Source organism: Malaclemys terrapin, chromosome 5 (genome assembly GCF_027887155.1).
Source record: "Malaclemys terrapin pileata isolate rMalTer1 chromosome 5, rMalTer1.hap1, whole genome shotgun sequence".
Classification (NCBI taxonomy): Eukaryota; Metazoa; Chordata; order Testudines; family Emydidae; genus Malaclemys; species Malaclemys terrapin.
Window position 1 is genome coordinate 8,339,314 of NC_071509.1, and position 21,771 is coordinate 8,361,084.

The following is a 21,771-nucleotide window of genomic DNA, read 5'->3' on the forward strand; positions in this document are numbered from 1 at the left end:
AAGGACTGTGCGATCTAGCCCTTGGTGAGAAGATCACTTAACCTCTTTCCCTCATTTACTCCAGTCTGAGGACAATGGTGGTTGATCTGCTTTTGTCAAGGGCTTTGAGAGCTGTGTATTATTATTACATTGCATTGTCTGGTGGATGTTCAGTGGCCAAATGAAAGGAGCTGGTAGTCCCTGTTCTATGCCTAGCAGACCGTTATCCACATCATTAGAGTCACTATCAAACTTGTTGGGGGGCTCAGTGGAGTACCCTAACGGGGCTGAAATCACCCTGAGATGCGTCTCTTCAGGTCATGGTGGGGCAGGATGGAAGCTCACGCTGCTTCTGCCTGAGCTGTACATGTTATCAGGATAAACAGGGGACTCCAGTCCCCAGTCAGCCTAGCACCTTCCATCAGCTCTAAATACAATAAAAAAACCCCAACACACTAAAAAGCAAGCATTTCAAGACTAGGCCCATCCTGGCTCTGTTTGAGGTGGAGGGTTATTGGCTGCAGGTTGTAGAGTCCATGGTTAGAGTATGAACAGGAAACAAGAACTTACATCAATAAAGGACGCATTGACATAGTCTGTGTTCTCTTCACCTCTCTTCACTGGAATGATCACTCGATTGAACTCATCTAAAATAGAAGCCGGACAAGCAGGTTGGAGTTTTGGGAAATACTTTCAAAACAGACACTTGCTACTCAGGCATCAACCTTAGGATGCCCAAGGGTGTCATCAGATTGAGACAACTGAAATGAAGGATGGCTCGGTGAACAGGGAAATAGTCTGGGACTTGGGAGATGTCCATTCAGTTCCATGCTGTATCCCAGACTCCCCGTGTGACCCTTGGCAAGTCACTTAATTTTTCTGTACCTCAGTTCCCATCTACACATTGGAGATAACAGCATTTTTGTACCTCACAGGTGTGTTGTGTGGATACATTCATTAAAGATTGCGGGGGGCTCAGATAATCATAGAATCTCAGGGTTGGAAGGGACCTCAGGAGGTCATCTAGTCCAACCCCCTGCTCAAAGCAGGACCAATTCCCAACTAAATCATCCCAGCCAGGGCTTTGTCAAGCCGGTCCTTAAAAACCTCCAAGGAAAGAGATTCCACCACCTCCCTAGCATTCCAGTGCTTCACCACCCTCCTAGTGAAATAGTGTTTCCTAATATCCAACCTAGACCTCCCCCAATGCAACTTGAGACCATTGCTCCTTGTTCTGTCATCTGCCACCACTGAGAACAGCCGAGCTCCATCCTCTTTGGAACCCCCCTTCAGGTAGTTGAAAGCAGCTATCAAATCCCTCCTCATTCTTCTCTTCTGGAGACTAAACAATCCCAGTTCCCTCAGCCTCTCCTCATAAGTCATGCGCTCCAGACCCCTAATCATTTTTGTTGCCCTCCGCTGGACTCTTTCCAATTTTTCCACATCCTTCTTGTAGTGTGGGGCCCAAAACTAGACACAGTACTCCAGATGAGGCCTCACCAATGTCGAATAAAGGGGAACGATCACGTTCCTTGATCTGCTGGCAATGCCCCTACTTATACAGCCCAAAATGCCATTAGCCTTCTTGGCAACAAGAGCACACTGTTGACTCATATCCAGCTTCTCATCCACTGTGACCCCTAGGTCCTTTTCTGCAGAACTGCTACCTAGCCATTCGGTCCCTAGCCTGTAACAGTGCATAGGATTCTTCCGTCCTAAGTGCAGGACTCTGCACTTGTCCTTGTTGAACCTCATCAGGTTTTTTTTGACCCAATCCTCTAATTTGTCTAGGTCCCTCTGTATCTGATCCCTATCCTCTAGTGTATCTACCACGCCTCCTAGTTTAGTGTCATCTGCAAACTTGCTGAGAGTGCAGTCCACACCATTCTCCAGATCATTAATGAAGATATTGAACAAAACCGGCCCCAGGACCGACCCTTGGGGCACTCTTCTTGAAACCGGCTGCCAAGTAGACATCGAGCCATTGATCACTACCCGTTGAGCCCGATGATCTAGCCAGCTTTCTATTCACCTTAATGGATAGTAATGGAGACCCTGGGGCTCTTGGACAGATAAATCATAGTGTTAACAACACACTAAAGCAGTGTGAGAAATGTTTGTGCCTTGGGCGAAACTATTTAGGAATAGAGCTGGTCAGAAATTTTCACTGGAAAAAAATGAATAGTGGTACTCAAATTCTGAAACATCAAAATTTCTCATGAACCAGAAATCTCAAATGTTGACCAGCTCTGTTCCTAAACCATACTGGGAATGGATATTGTCCAGCATGTTCTGCCTCCTTTAGCATGAGCACAGCAAATATTCACCCATTTGCCATCTCAGTTCAAGATAGAACTTTCCCCCAGTGACTACCATTTTAATTCTTTTAAATGAAAGTTGAGGTTAAGTCTTTAGCCTTCATGGTTGCAACTTGAATTGTGAATCCAGGAACTAATGCAGTGCTGTCTACACAGCAGTTTGAACCACTTCTTTTCAGACAAATGGGGTGTTGACTCTGAAGCCCAATGATGACAATTTAAAAGTCAGAACTGCTAACTATTTCATGGATCAAAGATTGGAAGGAGAGAGACCATTGAATTCCAGCAGAGTCTGCTAAGGGTGACTTGTCATTTTGGTGTCAGAGGGTGGGGCTTAGGAGAGTACTAGTGTTTATTTTCCCCCAATCTGAACCCTCACATATCAGTATCTAGGCACTGTAGAATAATTGCTTGCAAACACATGGAGCACGGTTCGCACAGCCAAAATTCACATGGCCTAAATCATTAGTATTATTAATTTGTATTGCAGTGGCATCTAGGATCACAGATCAGTGCTAGACACTGCACAGATAACTAACAAAGGCAGTCCCTTGTCCCAGACAACTATCAGATGGAACGCAACAGGTGGATAAGACAGAAAAAAAAATCTGCATGACGTTTTGCATGGCTCTGGCTCTTCATCTTCCTACTTCTACACATGGGCACCAGTGATACTGCCAAGAATGACCTTAAGCGGGTCACTTCAGACTACGTGGCTCTGGGAAGAAGGATAAAGGAGTTTGAGGTGTAAGTCGTGTTCTCGTCCATCCTCCCTGTTGAAGGAAAAGGCCCAAGTAGGGACCATCGAATTGTGGCAGTAAATGCATGGTTATGCAGGTGGTGTCGGAGAGAGGGCTTTGGATCTCTGATCATGGGATGTTGTTCCAGGAAGAAGGATCGCTAGGAGGAGATGGGATCCACTTAACGAAGAGAGGGAAGAGCATCTTCGCAGGCAGGCTTGCTAACCTAGTGAGGAGGGCTTTAAACTAGGTTCGCCGTGAGATGGAGACCTAAGCCCTGAGGTAAGTGGGGAAGTGGGATACCTGGAGGAGACACAAGGAGGAGGGTGCAAAAGGGGAGGCCTCCTGAATCGTACTGAGAAAGTAGGCCAATCGGCTAGTTATCTTAGGTGCCCTTCACATGAACACAAGAAGCCTGGGAAACAAGCAGGAAGAATTGAAGTCCTGGCACAGTCAAGGAACTATGATGTGATTGGAATAACAGAGACTTGGTGGGGTAACTCACATGACTGGAGTACTGTCATGGATGGTATAAACTGTTCAGGAAGGACACGCGGGGGAGAAAAGGTGGAGGAGTTGTACTGTATGTAAGAGAGCAGTATGATTGCTCAGAGCTCCAGCATGAAACTGGAGAAAAGCCTGTTGAGAGTCTTTGGGTTAAGTTTAGAGGCGAGAGCAACAAGAGTGATGTCGTGGTGGGCATCTGCTATAGACCACCAGACCAAGAGAATGAGGTAGATGAGGCTTTCTTTGGACAACTAACAGAAGTTTCCAGATCACAGGCCCTGGTTCTCATGGGGGACTTCAATCACCCTGACATCTGCTGGGAGACCAATACAGCAGTGCACAGACAATCCAGGAAGTTATTGGAGACTGTTGGGGAAAACTTCCTGGTGCAAGTACTGGAGGAACCAACTAGGGGCTGTGCTCCTCTTGACCTGCTGCTCACAAACAGGGAAGAATTGGTAGGGGAAGTAGAAGTGGGTGGCAACCTGGGCAGCAGTGACCACAAGACGGTCGAGTTCAGGATCCTGCTGCTCTCCTTTCTTTTGTCAGAATACAGACCCTGGACTTCAGAAAAGCAGACTGACTCCCTCAAGGAACTGATGGGCAGGATCCCCTGGAAGGCTAATATGAGGGGTAAAGGAGTCCAGAAAAGCTGTCTTTATTTTAAAGAAGCCTTATTGAGGGTGCAGGAACAAACCATCCTGATATGCAGAAAGAATAGCAAATATGGCAGACAACCAGCTTGGCTTAACAGTGAAATCTTCGGTGAGCTTAAACACAAAAAGGAATCTTACAAGAAGTGGAAACTTGGAGAGATGACTAGGGAGGAGTACAAAAATATTGCTCAAGCATGCAGGGGTATAATCAGGAAGGCCAAAGCACAATTGGAGTTGCAGCTAATAAGGGATGTGAAGGGTAACAAGAAGGGTTTCTACAGGTATGTTAACAACAAGAAGGTGGTCAGGGAAAGTGTGGGACCCTTACTGAATGGGGGAGGCAACCTAGTGACAGTTGATGTGGAAAAAGCTGAAGTATTCAATGCTTTTTTTTGCCTCGGTCTTCACAGACAAAGTCAGCTCCCAGACTGCTGCACGTGGCAGCATACTATAGGGAAGATGTGAGCAGCCCTCAGTGGTGAAAGAACAGGTTAAGGACTATTTAGAAAAGATGGACATGCACAAGTCCATGGGGCCGGATGCAATGCATCCGAGGGTGCTGAGGGAGTTGGCTGATGTGATTGCAGAGGCATTGGCCATTATCTTTGAAAACTCGTGATGATCGGGTGAGGTCCTCGACGATTGGAAAAAGGCAAATAGTGCCCATCTTTAAAAAAGGGAAGGAGACACCGGGGAACTACAAACTGGTCAGCCTCATCTCAATCCCTGGCAAAATCATGGAGCAGGTCCTCAAAGAATCCATTTTCAAGCACTTGGAGGAGAGGAAGGCGATCAGGAACGGTCAACATGGATTCACCAAGGGCAAGTCATGCCTGCCCAACCTGATTGCCTTCTACGATGAGATAACTGGCTCTACAGATATGGGGGAAAGCGGTGGATGTGATATACCTTGACTTTAGCAAAGCTTTTGATACAGTCTCTCACAGTATTCTTGCTAGCAAGTTAAAGTAGTATGGACTGGATGAATGGACTATAAGGTGGATAGAAAGCTGGCTAGATCATTGGGCTCAACGGGTAGTGATCAACGGCTCGATCTCTAGTTGGCAGCCGGTATCAAGCGGAGTGCTCCAGGGGTTGGTCTTGGGGCCGGTTTTATTCAACATCTTCATTAATGATCTGGATTGCACCCTCAGCAAGTTCACGGATGACACTAAGCTGTGGGGAGAGGTAGATATGCTGGAGAGTAGGGATAGGGTCCAGAGTGACCTAGACAAATTGGAGGATTTGGCCAAAGAACCTCATCAGATTTCTAAGAAGGACAAGTGCAGAACTCTGCACTTAGGACAGAAGAAGCCCATGCACTGCTACAGGCTGGGGACCGACTGGCTAAGCGGCAGTTCTGCAGAAAAGGACCTGGGGATTACAGTGGATGAGAAGCTGGATATGAGCCAAAAGGTGTACCCTTGTTGCCAAGGCGGCTAACGGCATATTGGCTTCATTAGTAGAAGCATTACCAGGAAATCGAGGGAAGTGATTGTTCCCCTCTATTCGGCATTGGTGAGGCCACATCTGGAGTACTGCATCCAGTTTTGCCCCCTCCCCACTACAGAAAGGATGGTGACAAATTGGAGACTCCAGCGGAAGGCAACAAAAATGATCAGGGGGCTGGGGCACACAACTTATGAAGAGAGGCTGAGGGAACTGGGCTTATTTATTCTGCAGAAGGGAAGAGTGAGGGGGGATTTGATAGCAGCCTTCAACTACCTGAAGGGGGGGTTACAAAGAGCATGGAGCTCGGCTGTTCTCAGTGGTGGCAGATGACAGAACAAGGAGCAATGGTCTCAAGTTGCAGTTGGAGAGGTCTAGGTTGGATATTTGGAAAACTATTTCACTAGGAGGGTGGTGAAGCACTGGAATGGATTACCTAGGGAGGTGGTGAAATCTCCTTCCTTAGAGGTTTTGAAGGTCAGGCTTGACAAAGCCCTGGCTGGATGATTTAGTTGGGGTTGGCCCTGCTTTGAGCAGGGGGGTGGACTAGATGACATCCTGAGGTCTCTTCCAACCCTAATCTTCTATGATTCAATGATCTCCTGGGCAGGCTACTTTGTACTGTGCAGTGAGTCATCTCTTCTAGTCTGCATGCTGATGCCCAGCTTCTCACAAACACCAAGAAGCGTGAGCACATGGCCTGCCACAGAGTGAGCTGGCCCTAACAGCCAGGCTTCGCCCATCTCCCCAGGTGGAGGGAATGAATACAGAGGTCACGTGATCAAAGCATATGACTCAGAACCAGTTATACTAGAAGATGTAAAAGGCAGCGTGAACTCAGTGAGGGAGAGTTTGAAGAGAGACTCAAAGGAGCAGAAGAGCTGCTCTGTACAGAGTTACAGGCCCCTTAGCTTCCAGGCAAGAGGTCAGGGGGCTGGAGAGTGGGGAGCCAGCCTGCTAGAGGAAAGCCTTGGCAGGGACATGTCTAAGAGCCCTCCACCAAGGGTGTGAGCCAGCTAGGAAGGCTGGGGGAAGTTCTCAACTTTTTTAATAAATCAGACTCCCAGAAGGGGAGAATTATTGAGAAAACACCTGCAGTGTGAAGTTTTCTAAACTGGAGAAGGGGAAACCGAGGCAAGGGCAGGGCCCAAAGCCAGACTGGGTAAGTCCAGCTACAGCCTCAATGCTCAGATGCCTCCACTGGCTCCCCATTCATTTCAGGATCCTCTTCAAATTTACCTCATTTGTTTTCAAAGCCTTCCATCTTATGCTGACCACTCTGCTCCCTCCACTCACAGTGGTTCCTCCCCATCCCCTTCACAAACTCCGCAGTTGCTGACGCCTCTTGCCTCCCAAATGACTCACCCTCTATATTTATTCATTTGTCCCCTGAATGTGTCTTTGCCCTGGGCAGGAAGGAAGAAAAACTCACATGGAATTATTTGAAGCACCCTGTTTTTCTTCATGTTTGCCGGCAAGTTGCCTGTTCTCATCTTGTCATTCTGGATTTTGATTGAAGTTAGTTTCTGCATGGGGGACAATAAAATCAACCTACAATTTTCAAATGATCAAAAGAAGCCAAGACCATAACAGTCAAAATGCCCCACACCAGTCCAAGCCAATTGCCCCAAGCCTGCACGCCTGCCCAGGCCCTGAGCCAATCCAAGCCAACTGCCAAGTCTGAGTGAACTGCCTCAAGCCAGCAGTTCCCAGCCACTGGGATATGCACCAGCAGAGGGAGCTCACGCTTTCACCATTGTTACTCTAGGCCATCCCTCCCCTCCTTTAAATAATGAGCCTTGAGGTGGGTCTCTGCATGATGCCACGGCCTGCGTCTCATCGTATGCAGCTGTGCACACTGTATTCTGCAATGGAGCTGTCAGAGCTACGATCCCCCTCTGTACTCTCATAAGGATGGTCAGGAGACCTGGCTCAATTCCTGGCTCTGCCAAAGATTCCCTATGTGGCCTTGGGCCAGTCACTTCATCTGCGTGTGCCCCAGAGGCCCATCTGTCAGACAGGGATAGTAACAGTTCCCTAGTGCTGATCTCTGCAAGACACAGACATTGACACTACAGCAATGGGGACCATAAAAGTGGCTAGACAGAGAGAATCCACTCTACTGTACCCAGTCCCCAGCCCTGCCTCCTCCCGTTAAGTCCTGGCTGTTGAGCTGGGAACCAGCAGTGGGAAGGCAGGGGGCACTAGGAGCTCATGTGTACTTTGACTTTGAAGGACTCCCTCGTTTCAGGAGTCCCAGGCCACGCTTCTCAGCTGACAGCTTCTTTCCCTAATCTTTGAGCTAGCATTCCCCTACAGGTCTCTTCCAAACCCTCAAACCAGCTGGCTTCCAGGTGTCACTTACAGAGAAACTGCACTGGTTACAACAAATACACTCCAGTGAAATGTTCCTGCTGGGGGAACTAAGGGCCGCCTTCTATTAGATATTTAAGGAACAAACAGATCATCCAGCCTCTTCGTGCCAGTGGAGGACTGTTCCCTCTGCAGGCACTGCCTAGCATTTTGTCGAGTCTGGCGGTCACACTCCCTGGAGAACCTGCTAGCTCAGGATGGGATTGGATACAACTTTCATGAGACACCTGGTCCTGGTTTCTCTTTACAAGGGCACTGAGCCAGCATGGTTTTGGCAAACCCACCTTGAACTCCTCCTCTAGCCCGTTACTGCTGGTCCCGGGCACTTTGTTGTAGATTTTCTGGACGTGGGTCTCTAGCGAGGTCACTTCTAGCTCTGTGTCTCCATACAGATAGTGCTCCAGAAGTGCTTGGTATATAAAAACATATTGCATCTGAAAGGGAAGGGAGAGGTTACAGGGAGAGATGGCAGCTTCTGTACCATGCTCTGAACCCATTCAGCTCTCTGTCTTTAGACTGAGTGCACTCTAGGAGAGCGTGTGTGGAAAGGATGGAACCCAAAGTCCAGGCACCAACATCAGCACAACCACATATGAAAGTCAATGGGAACTTTCCCCCCATCTGGGAGAGGATCAAACTCTGATAACATGTTCTCAGTGAGCAGCTACAGAGCGGGGCCATGGGCTGGCAGATCAGGAGATGCTCATGGCTGAAGGAAACAGGGTGGGGGAACAAGGGCAGACCTGGTATGCATGGAACAATGAAGAGGGGCTCAGCGAGGAAGCTCCTGGCTGCCTGGAGAGCTCTGGTGTTCACACGCAGGCTTAGCTGGAGCAACAGGACTTCCCCTGTCCATGGAGAATGGGGAAGGCCACATGCGCCGTTTAAATGGCTGAGCATGGTTGCTGCTACTGAATGTCCAGAGCTGGACTCCCAAACCCTGATGCATCCCGAATCAGAGGCTACTTGTTAGAATATTGGCCTTGCCTTCACTGTGCCTCAGTGTCACTGTCTGTAAAACGGGGATGGTGATACCTGCCTGCAACACAGGCTTAGTTAAGATTTGCAAAGGGCTTGGGTATCCTTGCATGAAGGGTGATATATAACAGTGGTGTTGAAACTGTGGGGCGTGCCCCCTAGCAGGGCACAGAGGGATGTTCGGGAGGCCAAGCAGCGATGTCAGGCGGCTTGTGCCAGCCCCCACAAGGGGCATGGAGGGAAAACCACCTCCACCCGACTCACCTCAGCAGGCCACCCAGCCTGTGGGTCAGTGTGCGGTGCCTAGTTCCGCTCCCAGCAGCCTCCACCCCCAGCACTGGCTCCACCCCCAGAGACGTGCCTTCCCCCACCCTGAACACTCGACGGGGGAGGGGCAGGTATTGGCCCTGCCCTAGCAGTGCAGCCTGGCTGCAAGGAAGAAGGAGCCTGGTCCTGAGGAAACCTTGGCTGTGTAATAATGGGGGTTGGGGGGGACACAGGCAGATTCCATCACTGGTAAAGGGGGCACGACTGGAAAAGTCTGTGGACCACTGCTACAGAGGGCAAAGTGTTATCAGCCATGCTCCAGTAATGGGTGGAAGCTGGAAAGTGCCATGATCTGGAGGAATGAATGGAGGTTCTGGGAGTCAGTAGGTCTGCCTTTGCCACGTACTTGCTGTGTCCCCTTGGACAAATCACCTCACCTGTCTGTGCCTCAGTGCCCCTTCTGTAAAATGGAGGTGAGACTGACACACCTCACAGGGGTGCTGCAACTGATTAGCGTCTGTCTGCAGTGTTCCGAGCGTGGGAAGTGCTATGTAAGTGCCCAGTGTCACAGAGCGCCTCTCCAGCCCCTTGGAGTGGACTTACATCTGTCTGTACCATCTGGCAGCGCTGAGCCCGGATCCGGCTCACGAAACCGTACACGTCCACCTTCCTCTCTGCATGCATCATGTCCAGCATGGCATCAATGACGATAAAAGTGCCTGTGCGTCCTACTCCGGCGCTGGAACACCAGAGGAACACGCAGTCAGTGCAGCTGCCATTGGAGTGTGGCCCCTTCCACTGCCCCACACCTGCTCAGGGAGGTTAACTGCTGCGCAAAGCACCAGAAAGAGCCAAGAGGCTACAACAACTCACCCTAGACAGCAGGCAGCTCAACCCATTCCAGACAAGAAAGAAGAAGGGAGCTCGAACTCGTACCCAACTACAGCAGAGGCTATTCTTGGGTCCAAAGGCGACAGACATTTCTAGACTCCAACAATCCCACCCCCTGGGACTCATGCACGAGGGCACAGAGCAGGCCACAGTGAACCCCGGAGTCAATTCAGACTGGTAGTGTCTTGAAGCGCTGCCTGTGGCTGTTGCCTGGCTGTCCTCTGCCCCCAGCTTCCTTCCAGCCTGCCCTCTCCCCTTCAGGGTGGGCCCATGGCAGCCGTCACTCCGACAGGCCAGAGCCCAGCTCCGTCGCTCCTCTCTCGGGATCTGGCCATGCTTCGGGTTTCTGTTCTCAGTGCTCAGCTCTCAATGTATCAAGGGGGAGAGGAGCCCAAGCGAAGGTCAGGCTTGTGGGAACGTTTCATGGAAGTGTTTGTAGGGCTGGAGAGGCTCAGGGTGGATTCTCGCACTAGCTCGAATCACGCAGACTGCTTGGAGTTGCAAGTTTGAGACCTGTCAGGGAGCCTGAGGGAGACACATTGAGTACCATGCACTACAGTGAGTGTGTGAGTGAGAGTGTGATTTTGGCATGCAAGAGGGATTTTCCCAACATCCTCAATCAAATCTTCTCTAGCTCATCCTGTTATGCTGGCTGCCACGCTCCTCTCTAGAGGTGGCTGCATATCAGTTCTGCTGGGTCCTTCTAGTTTGTGACGGATGAAAGGGGCTACAGAAGTGAACAGCATTACAGGCAGCATTTTCTCATGACCAGAGCAGGGGAATGGGAGTCAGGAGAGCTGGGTCCAACTGCCGGTTCTGCCATTCACTTGCCACCATGACCCTGAGCAAGTCAGGATGCCTGGCTGGCTCCCACCCTCCCTGGCAGTGCTCTAGAACCAGGGGTGGGGCATGCAAATATGGTGGCTATTACCCCAGGCAAGCTCTGCAGCTTCTTTGTTATTCCAGGTAGAGAGAGAGCCTGGAGCTCATTGCTGTGTCTGGGATCCACTCCAGTAAGGGTTAAAGCCCAAATCTCAAATGCAGGATGCTGGAATGTTCTAGCCTGCTGTGATATTACCCCCTGGTGGCTGGGTCCACAGAGCAGCCAAGTGAGCTGTTACTACTACTCCTGCTAGTCACAGGCAATCTTCTTTGGTCACCATGACTCATGTGAGGCCTGTGCTTTTGGAGGTGAAAGGGCAAGGCTCTAGTCCCAGCTCCCGTGCATGTGATTTATGTGTCTATATGGCTGTTGCTTGCGAATCCAGCGTTGGGTAGCCAGGACCCCCTCTGCCTGCCCCTGCCAACCTTCCGCAGGAGATAGAACAGGTTTCTCCGGGTAACCCCCAAGAGCAGTCAGGCAGAGATACATGGAGAAGGAGGAGGGAGGGCTCTTTGGGAGACATGGCCCTGGACTCACCTGCAGTGAACGACAATCGCTCCTGCATACTGGGGGTTACACGTCTTCACCTTCTTCAGGAACTTCAGCATCCCAATAGGGGTGAAGGGGACCCCAAAGTCAGGCCAACTGGTGAAGTGGAACTGGGTCACCAGGCGCTGAGGCTTTTTGTTTGTGACATCACCTACCTGTGGGGAGATCACATGCCTTGGTTACGGTCACACACTCAGCTTCATTACCTTCCCCCAGAAACTGAGAGCAGAGAGGGGCTTCCAGTCCGGGGTTCAAGCAGCCCTAAAGTTCAGGGGGGTTGAAGCTGGTTTGGGGATTCAGGGTTGGTTCCAAAGGCCTGATGGCTGAAAATCAGGTATTGCATCCTACTAGTGCCCCAAACTCCAAGACTATGGAATCTCAAGGAACTGCTTAGCTTATACATCAGCGTTTCTTAAGTCCTAGGACCAGAGTCTCAGTGGCACTGAAGTCAATGGAGGTAGGCCAATCTCTTCTGTGTCTCCTGGTGTTTACTGAGGGAGGGGGCAGAAACTAGATGGGCCCCACACAATTCCTCTAAGGCTTTTTGGAGCCTGCAATTGTCCTGTAGTGCATTCTCAATAAGGTAGTGCCAAGGAAGACTCCAAACCCAGAAGCCGACGTCTGGGCTGGTCAGGAATCCTGCTGGCTGCTTGGCTACCACCCCAGGAATTTCACTTTGCATTTCCAGCTGAATCAAACCAGGTCAAAGCTGCTGCGTTTCACTCCTACAGCACCCGAGGGCACAGAGTGACCCAGCATTCTCAGGAGTGGCTCACTTAGCAAGACTTGGATTCATAATAGGGCACGTTTTCACTGTTCAATTCCACTGTAAACGTTTCACACAGCTCTCCTGTTAACCTCTGTCCTAACTGTATAAAGGGGAGAGAGGCGCCAAGCACAGAAAGGATGAGCCAATGGTCAATGCACGGGACTGGGACTCGGGAGATCCAAGATCAATTCCCAGCTCTGCCACAGACTGCTTGTGTGACACTGGACAAGTTGCCTCAGTTCCCCATAATAGCACTGCCCTGCCCCACTAGGGGATTGTGAGCATAAACTCCATTAGTGATCATGAGGTGCTCAGATTCTATGGCAAGTGAGACCATAGAAATAGAGGGGGGAAATAACTGCAGCTTTGGATTCCATCTCTGCTCCGCTTGAGATGTCTAACATTTTGCTAAGTGCACGCGGCCACATGCTCCGTTACAGAGAGTGAGGGCCCAAGTGCAAAAATACACAAGCAAATGCACGACTGTAGCAGTGTGTACACACTGGGAAACTGCATGCACAAGGGGGAATTTAGGCCCTTACTGGCCCATCCGGGTCTGCACCTGCCCCACTTCCACATGCAACTGTGGTAACTGCACATGCAAATGCACATGTAAAACTGTGTATGCTAACTATTAAAGCACACTGGCCCATCCTCAGATCCTCAGCTGGTGCAAATCAGTGCATCTCCAATGGCTCCAACAGAGCGATGCAGATTTACACCAGCTGAGGAGGTGGCCTTAACTAACTAAGCTGAGTTAAATGCAAAAAGCTATGGTGAAAACCGAGTGAGGACTCTAGTTATTTCACTCTCAAAACTCAGGGCGCAATTAACAACACAGGAAAAACTATTTTTTTAAAGTGTATAATTTTTACCATGACTGCGTCCGTCAAAGAGGTACACAAACCATCCCAACCTACGCCCCAAGGGGGCATTGTGAAAGTTTGGGGCTTTGTAGTGAGTCAGACAATCCTCGCTACAGGCAGGAGCACCTTAATTCTCTCCTGCTTTCTGTGACGGAAAGCGGTGATGGTAGTAAGGAAGCGAAGGGGAGTAAGTGAACCATGGTACCTGTTGAATGCAGAACTTTCGCACTGTGTAGTCAACCAAGACAGTCACATCCTCCACAGAAACCCGGATGTTTCCATAGGTCCAGCAGCCCTGATCTGGCCAGTATTGAGCACATTTGCACTGGAGAGAAATGATACAAAAGCAAGGCAAGGAATTCTTTCGGGAAGTTCTCTGGCCTGGGTTACGCAAGAGGTCAGACTAGAGGATAATAGTGGTCCCTTCTGGTCTTGGAATCTATGAAAGCCCAGTGTCTAGAGACCCAAGGATGAGCCTGGTAAAAGTACCTGGGAATTGCCATCTTGGATTAGACCAATTCCCCAGGAAGCCCAGCAGTGACACTGCAGTAACACAGTGGGGAACTAGGCCCTATGAGTTTACAGCTGAATTGTAACAAAAATAAAGACACTGGATCAGATCCTTAGCTGCTGTAAATTGGCTCTACTGAAGTCAATGGAGTTATGCTGTTTTACACCAGCTGAAGATCTGGTCCCCTATCCTGTTCCTGTTGAAAACAAGGGGAGTTTGGCCAATAGCTTCAATGGGAGCAGTGCAGGCCCTGACTGTTTGCTTCCTTGTGTGTGGAGTGCATGTTTGTCACATCTGTTAAGGGGAGAGGAGCTATGGGGAAATGTGCAGAAGCTCATGTATCAATTATATCTGCAGACCGCAACACATGGATAACTCAAGCTAACTTGCAGCTCTTTGTCCCTCTCTAGTGGCTGGGTCACATATAAAAGTGTACAAGTTTACTACTGTCTGCAGGCTAATGGATGGGGTCTTTTAGTGCAAGCAGTAGAAGCTTATGCTTTTAGATCCAGAAGTCCCATGTTCCATCTCACAGACAGCCCTTCTAGGGGCTTTGTTCCCATGGGCACATACAATTGAAGTAACCGCTTGCCTAGCTGCCCAGTTTTCATGTGCTTGTCCAGCGTGTGGCAAGCCCAGGAATTCCCCATGCCTCCATTCACCATCACAGCAGGTTAAACATGTCCATGTGGGTAGTATTCCCTGGACATTCACCTCTTTTCTCTCTTTCAGATTAGTCACCATGACGATTGTCGCTGTGTTCTGCTCCCAAATCATTCTCCAGAAATCATTTACTGTTTCTTCTTTTGGTCCTAAAAAGACAAAGACCAAACAGAGGTATTATGCACTGGAAGGGCATATCATCCAGACAGTGCCAGATTTTCTTCTAGTAAGAACCAGCAGGGAGAGGCACATACAGAGTTGGTAATAGGTTTCAGAGTGGTAGCCGTGTTAGTGAAGTGGTCTGGCCCACGAACGCATGCCCAACGAGAGTTGTTAATGACTGTGCAGCGATGTAACAGGTTTTCCACTTTTCCCCCCACTAAGTGGCAGCAAAGAGCACTCAAATTCCTCTATATATAGCTGTATTATTAAAAGGGACTGGATACATATTATGACCAGTAATTACATTTGTAGCAATGCACGCTAGGATCAATGTGAGGGGGGAAACTGAGGCACGGAGCAATAAAATGACTTGCCCAAGGTCACACAGGGAATCTGTGACCGAGCCAGAAACAGAACCTGGGAGTCCTGATTGCCAGTCCTGTGCTTTAACTGCAAGAGCTTCCTTAAATTAGGTACTCATTTGTAGAGCCCCGTACGGATACAAAATTTATATGTGCATCCGATCTGCGATCCACCAAAATGGTCTGTGGACGTAGCTATCTGCGGCTATAAAAAGAGAATATTGGCGGATTTGCAGGGCTCTCTCAGAAGAGAGATTACTGACCGCCCACCAGACAAGCTGCTGAACTGAACCTAAACATCCTGACCCAAACCCCAGGCTATGGTTGGGCAACACACAGTACGGGCATTGCCATCCCTTCTGCTGGGCTGGCTGAATGCCAGGCCCATCCTCTAACATGACTTAGCTGTAACACTGCTCCAAGTTACAACAGTTGCCACCGGCCCATGGGGTTGTTACAGCGGGTGGTGATCAGCAGCGTGTAGGGAAGCCCTCTATGCCAGTAGCAGGGATAAAGGGTGGTGGGGTAGGGTAGGAGCTGCTACACATTCTCATAGACTCATAGACTTTAAGGTCAGAAGGGACCATTATGATCATCTGGTCTGACCCCCTGCATGCTGCAGGCCATAAAACCGTCCCTACCCCTTCCCTGGACTCTGCTGTTGAAGTCCCCAATCCTGTTTTTAGTGACTTCAATCGGCAGAGACCCTCCTGCTAGAGATCCCTGCCCCATGCTGCGGAGGAAGGCGAAAAACCTCCAGAGGCTCAGCCAATCTGCCCTGGAGGAAAATTCCTTCCCGACCCCAAATGTGGCGATCAGTAAGACCCCGAGCATATAGGCAAGAGTCTCCAGCCCGACCCCGTTAGCCATTATACTATTTACCCACCATTGCTTGGCTTTCCTTGACTACTATGTTTTACCATTAAACCAGAGCCTCCTCCTTTACTGGCATGGTCCTCCCATGGCTTTAGGGCCACAGTCTGCTGGGCATGCAGCAGCGTGGTCAGTACCACATACAATGCTGCAAATCCACCAGTGCCAAGGAGGTACAGATGGTGCACAACCCCTGCTCTGGACTGGCTTGTGGGGGTGGGAGACAGGAAGGGTTTGGCAAGATTTGAGAAACTCGCCCACTTGTTAGTATCCAACACTCCTCCCCCTGTCATGAAGGAAAAGTCTCGCCATAGTGAATGTTGCAACTAAGTTTTTCTCTGTTGATGCACCACATTTTAATGATACACCATTGCCTACTGATGTACAAAAGGAGTGGAGATTAGACCAAATAAGCCTGAAACTGTTTTCACATCAGTAGACGCCTGTGCTTTTATTATGAGATTTGATTGAGTCCAATAGCTTACACCATTTCCAGAAAGGGCTACAGGCCTATATGAATCACAACAGCCCGGCAGTTATACTAGCAGAGACATGGGGTTGTAAGTACCCATGATCTTCATGCTTCAGGGCACAAGCTGAACACCAGCTGAGGTCAGGAAGGAATTGACTTGACTTCCTCCCTAAGATCCAGTATTGCAGAGATAGGTTCCTGGAGTTCGATGCCTTCCTTTGACACATCTAGCACTGAACTTGTACATGGGCTTACAATCTGTCCATACTATGGCATTTCCTACATTTCCATCTCAGACTCCCTGGATTTAGACAAAGATGGTGGGTCCAGGGCTGTTGAGCCACAGGTAAAATTTCACAATTTCATAGATCAGGGAAGAATTACCCCCATCAGCTTGACACAGTAACCAGAGCAGACTACAGATTTTACCTTGTGCAGCAATAAACTTGTTTTTTTCTTGGTACCCCTGCAGAGAGACAAAAAGAAAAAGGAACACCACAATGAAAGAGCAGCCTTACTTCAAGACAAAGCTGGGTACATCTCAGTCTCCCTCTCTCTGGAGCACTGTGCCCAGTGTTCACATCAGCAAACATACAAGGATTCCCTTCACTGTGCGTTTTGAGACCACACAACATCGCTCTCACAACTCCGCTGACCCTGGCAACTTGGCAGCATCCATACAAGAGGAACCTTGTATTAGTGCTGCAGAGTGACCTGTTAATCCTAGCTCTCAGAGTTGAAGGAAATCTTTCCCCATTAGCAGCAATCACAATGCAGTTTCAATTGGATACGGTGTTCATTTGCTTCTCGTCCAGCTGTAAGCTGCTAAAAAGCAGTTACTGTGTTGCACCCCAGAGATAGCTTCAGTCCCATGGTGGGTGATGGGATCCATATTTATAACGCAGCAACTTTCATCTTGAAGGATCCTTCAGCATTTTACAAACTCTCTCTCCCCTAATCTAATCTCTCCTAAGATTGCAAAATAAATTAGGAATCCTTTGGGATGACAAACATACATTATTCCACCAGTAGATGGTGCTTGGCTTTATATGAGGAATGGGTCAGCAGCTGGAAGTGCTGTGTTATAGCAGCCTGTGGCTGGGTGCGCTGCTAGTGGAAAGTGCAGAGAAAGGCTTTTGGAATCCCTGCCCCCAGGCCTAAGCAGATGTGCTAAGAATGCAGTACAGCGGAGTGTAAGGGAGACCAAGAATCATGACAAGTTGCCAAGTGGTTAATAAACTGAGCTGACATTCACTTACTCCACTGCTGACCTGCCCACTCTTCCCAACAACCAGTCCCATTCCCAAACCCATCAGCATGGGCCCAGCAGGCTCTGGTTGGAGAAACAGTGCCCAAGCCAGGCAAGGACCAGGACCAGAGGATCCCCTCCCTGAAGGAAGCACAGTCTGGCCTTGTATGATCTGCGGAGTCATTGAATTTGCCCATCAAAGGGGCTGAAGTAAGGAATTTCCCCCAAAGCACAGGTATAGCGATGTGTGATAACTTTACAGCTGAGCTCAGGCACCACAGTCTGAACACCACTCAGCGTCCACACAAGTCAGCAGACACCCTGCAGGCTTCTGGCTAGAGTGTTTAAAGGGTTCTTTGCTTTTCTTGTTGATGCCAATTTGTATTTCAGAGAGAATAAAATTGATTTCATTCCTGGCTCACCTTGCTTTTCTTTTGGTGCATTAATACTCCTTTTAAAATACGTGGAGAACATATTGCTCCTCTTAATAGTTCTTATTGCTACTATTAATTATCTGCATTACGTTAGCACCAATAGGTCCCAAATGATTTGGGGCTCTGTTATGCTAGGTGTTGTACATATACATTGTAAAACAGTCACTTCCCTGAAAAATCTACCATCTAAACAGACAAACACTGTGAGAAAAAGTATTGTTAGCTCCATTATACCGATGGGAAACTGAGGCACAGATTAAGCGACTTGTCCAAGGCCACACAGAAAGTCAGTGGCAGAGAGAGTAATTGACCCCCAAATTTCCTGAGTCCCCGGCCAGTGTTCTACCCACAAGATCACCCCTCTTCTCTCTAGTAACACTCATTTGTGCAATGATTATACTTTATTGTTTATTTAAAGGGAAACAACTTCTGGAAGGAACTCTATAGACGGCACTCTGGATTAATCGCTCACTCAGTGACCTGTCACAGAAAGGGACACATTTCATGCATCAAAATAGGTATCTGTCACCATGTTTCACTAGCAAAAGCCATGATCTCCTTATCCCATCTGAGTCAACAGCAAAACTCCCATTGACTCTAATGGGAGCAGAGCAGGCCCAAAGGTGCTGTAAGCAGAATTTAGCTAGCCAGCTGGTTGTTTTTTCATGCACTTTGTTTCCAATCCTGCAAGTCCTTTGGCTGCCTGGCTCCCACTGGCTACAAAGGGAGCTCTGAACATGGAGGGATTGCAGGACTGGGTCCTCAGTAATTTATAGATTTTAAATGCCAAATGGGACCATGAGATCATCTAGTCTGACTTCCTGTATAACAAAGGCCAGAGAATTACACTCATTTATTTACCTCTGCACTGAGCCCAGTAATTGGTGCTTGACTAAATGGTGTCTTTCACAAAGGCATCCAGTCTTGATTTGAAGACATCAAAAGATGGAGAATCCACCACTTCCCTGGGGAGTTTGTTCCAATGGTTAATCACCTTCACTTAAAATTTGTCTTTCAACCAGGGATGACCACAAAGCCCTTTCCAAATATGAAAGCTAAGCTCCACAACAAAGGCACAGAGAAACGTGACCAAGGTCACACAGCATATTAGTGGCAGAGCAAGGAACAGTGGTGTTGGCTCTCAGCCCCTTGCTCTAAGACCACATTCCCTTTGTGGATGTATGAGGCAGAACAGAACACAGCTCCCTCTCCCACAGGTGTATTGACACTACAGCATTGACAACAGCATAACAACTCTTGGCCAGTGAACTAAGCAGACATGAGTCAGAGAGAGAGAGAGAGAGAGAGAGAGAGAGGGGCAGTACCAAGGGGACATATCTTAGCAGTCCCTTTCCTGACCATAACCACACTCCACGTAAGGTACATGGCCTGTTTCACTTGGAGTGAGGCCACTAGGCATCACAGGACCAGGCACCCTTCAAACCAATCAGTAACAAAGTCCATGCAGGAACTTACATTAATGAAGGAGGCGTTAATGTAATCAGAATCCGGGACACCTTCGATGGGAGTCAGATGAACCCTGGAATGATCATCTGGAGAAAAATCAAAACTATGGATTAAAAACTAAATAGATGTTAATGAACTTCTATATCCAGAGGAAGCTGATTATCTGATTGGTGTCTCAGGTAGAGGAAGCCTTTGGCTGGATAGGTTCCCAAGGTTTCACTTCACTGCATTTATAGAAAGCTTTATGCACTGAAATCATCATGTGCTTAAGCCTACAGATGTGATAAATTCTGCAGAGTGTCTAAACTAAGAGGGTTCCATGCCCAGTGCTCATCCAACCCTTGACTATGCAAATACATTGTCTCTCTCCAGTTATATTCAGGCAATTGAGAGTTCTTGGCCTCCTGTCCAGTTTAATTTTGTATCTTCCCCACCTTCCCACCACGACCTGTGCTCTAGCTACTGCCTATGATGTACACCTGCATCCTTCCAGGCTATAACTTGACATGTGTTAAAAGGCAGGTGGCCTTGTCTACACTAGACTTTGCAAATGTGTTAGATAGCGTGTGTTAGCTAAGAAGTGCAAACGTCACACTTTAAATCCTAGTCTAGACAAGCTCAAGAGAGGAGTTCACTCTCCAGGGCCCATTCAATCTTTGCCACTAGGGTTGTTACAACAGCATGGACACCCGTCCAATAGAAACTGTCCTGAGTCTTTCCCGCTTGGGCTACAGCTGCAGGGAGCTCTTTCTACTACGTGTTAACTGGACCTACATCGGACGAAGCAGCCTGCACAGTGGTGGGAACCAACCTGACCTCTCCTATTGCTTTAACTCAACACCTGGTATGAGGTTTCCTGTTACTTAGCAATCACCGCTCAGCAGGCCTGTTACACTCCCCACTTCCGTCCATAACAGCCATATAGAATGGAGAAACAGGCCAACAGCAGAAGCACCAACCGCAATTGGCTACACCACCCCCACAAGCCTCAATGGAGCTGCACTGGGAGCAAATACATACAGGGCAAAATGTTCACATATCTGTTCTTCTCTTTGTTTTCCTCCTTGGAGGCGGCTTCACATGTGGCCTGGATGGGGCACGCTGGGAGAGCCTGAAAGGGCAGGAGAAATGAGATTTTCTGTTATATTTCCACAGTACGCAAGGTTGGGGGAGAACATGTTATTGTAATAAACACAAACCGACCAGCAATTCTATACAGTGATCAGCCCTGCTGTATCTCGAGGGTCTTTCATCCAAGATCTCAAAGGCGGTAAGTCAGTAGCCTCTCATTTGGGGAAAAATGAGGCACAGAGGTTACAGGATTTACCTAAGATGACACAATGGAAATGACACAAATGACAACTGGAAGAGCTAGGAATAGGACCCAGGAGTCCTGACTCCCAGACCCCTGCTCTAACCTCTAGGCAAACACTGCTCCCTCCATAACAGATCACTGTCAAAGGGAAATGCTGAAGGCTCATCTTCCTGTCCCCTTCAGAGAAGCTGGCTAGCTCAGGAGAAGAGTGGGAGGGGGTACATAGAGCAAAGGGACAGCACATGCTCCTGTAACAGCAAAGGGATCATGGGAAACAGCAAGGGCTCAGTTTAGTGCCACTCTGCTCTGTTGAGCTCTTACATGAGTACAGTGGGAGGCCCTTAGAAAGGATGACCAGGGGAAGCCCCTCTACACTTGAGGCTCACAATCCTCCACCATCTCCCCATCTTCTCCCAAAGCCAGAAGGTACAAATGAACTATTAGGGTTTCATAGTTCCAATAATGCTCAGTGCCTTTTGTGAAGTGCTTTAGGATCTGTAGATGCCCTATTGCTACTGCAGCATGGCAGGAGAGCACGTCTCTGCTAGCACTATTCACAGAGGCAATTCATTTCTGAACACAGACATCTCAAGATGGAAAATGGTTAATGAAAAATGAGCCTGTCTAGATGGAGGGGAAGGTGATGGAATAGAGGCTCAGATAACTGTTTACACAAGCTAAGGCCTCCTTGCAGGGAGCAAATCTTCACCTAATATGAAATAAGGTGCCATATTATCCAGAAACACAAGGTGGCAGCAAATCCTCCTCCAACACAAACCGGACCATCCCATCAGCACATCCGACACAGGGTAGGTGCAGCTCAGCTCTTTTCCCGTTACCGCAGCTTGTCAGATCCCAAATGCCACCAGCTGGTCAGCCCCATATCCCATTAGTTACCCCCACCCCATATCAGATGGGTGGAACATTCTATGGTACCATGAGCCAATTCTGGACACAGGGGCTATGGGCTTTTCTTCTTTAAAAAATAGTCAAGTGAATTGAGGGTTGATTCAAAGATAGCAGTCTGAGAGCCCTGGA

General features: G+C 48.7%; 1 protein-coding gene across 2 annotated transcripts in view; it reads right to left on the reverse strand.

Annotated features, from left to right (window-relative positions):
• Window positions 1–21,771, reverse strand: part of PTPRA (protein tyrosine phosphatase receptor type A) — a 245,300-nt gene that overhangs the window by 18,267 nt on the left and 205,262 nt on the right. For both annotated transcript variants that reach the window (XM_054028788.1, XM_054028789.1), the window contains 10 exons: window positions 20,439–20,529; window positions 19,428–19,504; window positions 16,698–16,734; window positions 14,451–14,548; window positions 13,431–13,550; window positions 11,579–11,745; window positions 9,871–10,006; window positions 8,307–8,456; window positions 7,082–7,175; window positions 550–626 (listed from right to left, as the gene is read on the reverse strand). In XM_054028788.1, coding sequence (XP_053884763.1) covers window positions 550–626; window positions 7,082–7,175; window positions 8,307–8,456; window positions 9,871–10,006; window positions 11,579–11,745; window positions 13,431–13,550; window positions 14,451–14,548; window positions 16,698–16,734; window positions 19,428–19,504; window positions 20,439–20,529 — 1,047 coding nt within the window. The remainder of the gene's footprint in view (window positions 1–549; window positions 627–7,081; window positions 7,176–8,306; window positions 8,457–9,870; window positions 10,007–11,578; window positions 11,746–13,430; window positions 13,551–14,450; window positions 14,549–16,697; window positions 16,735–19,427; window positions 19,505–20,438; window positions 20,530–21,771) is intronic.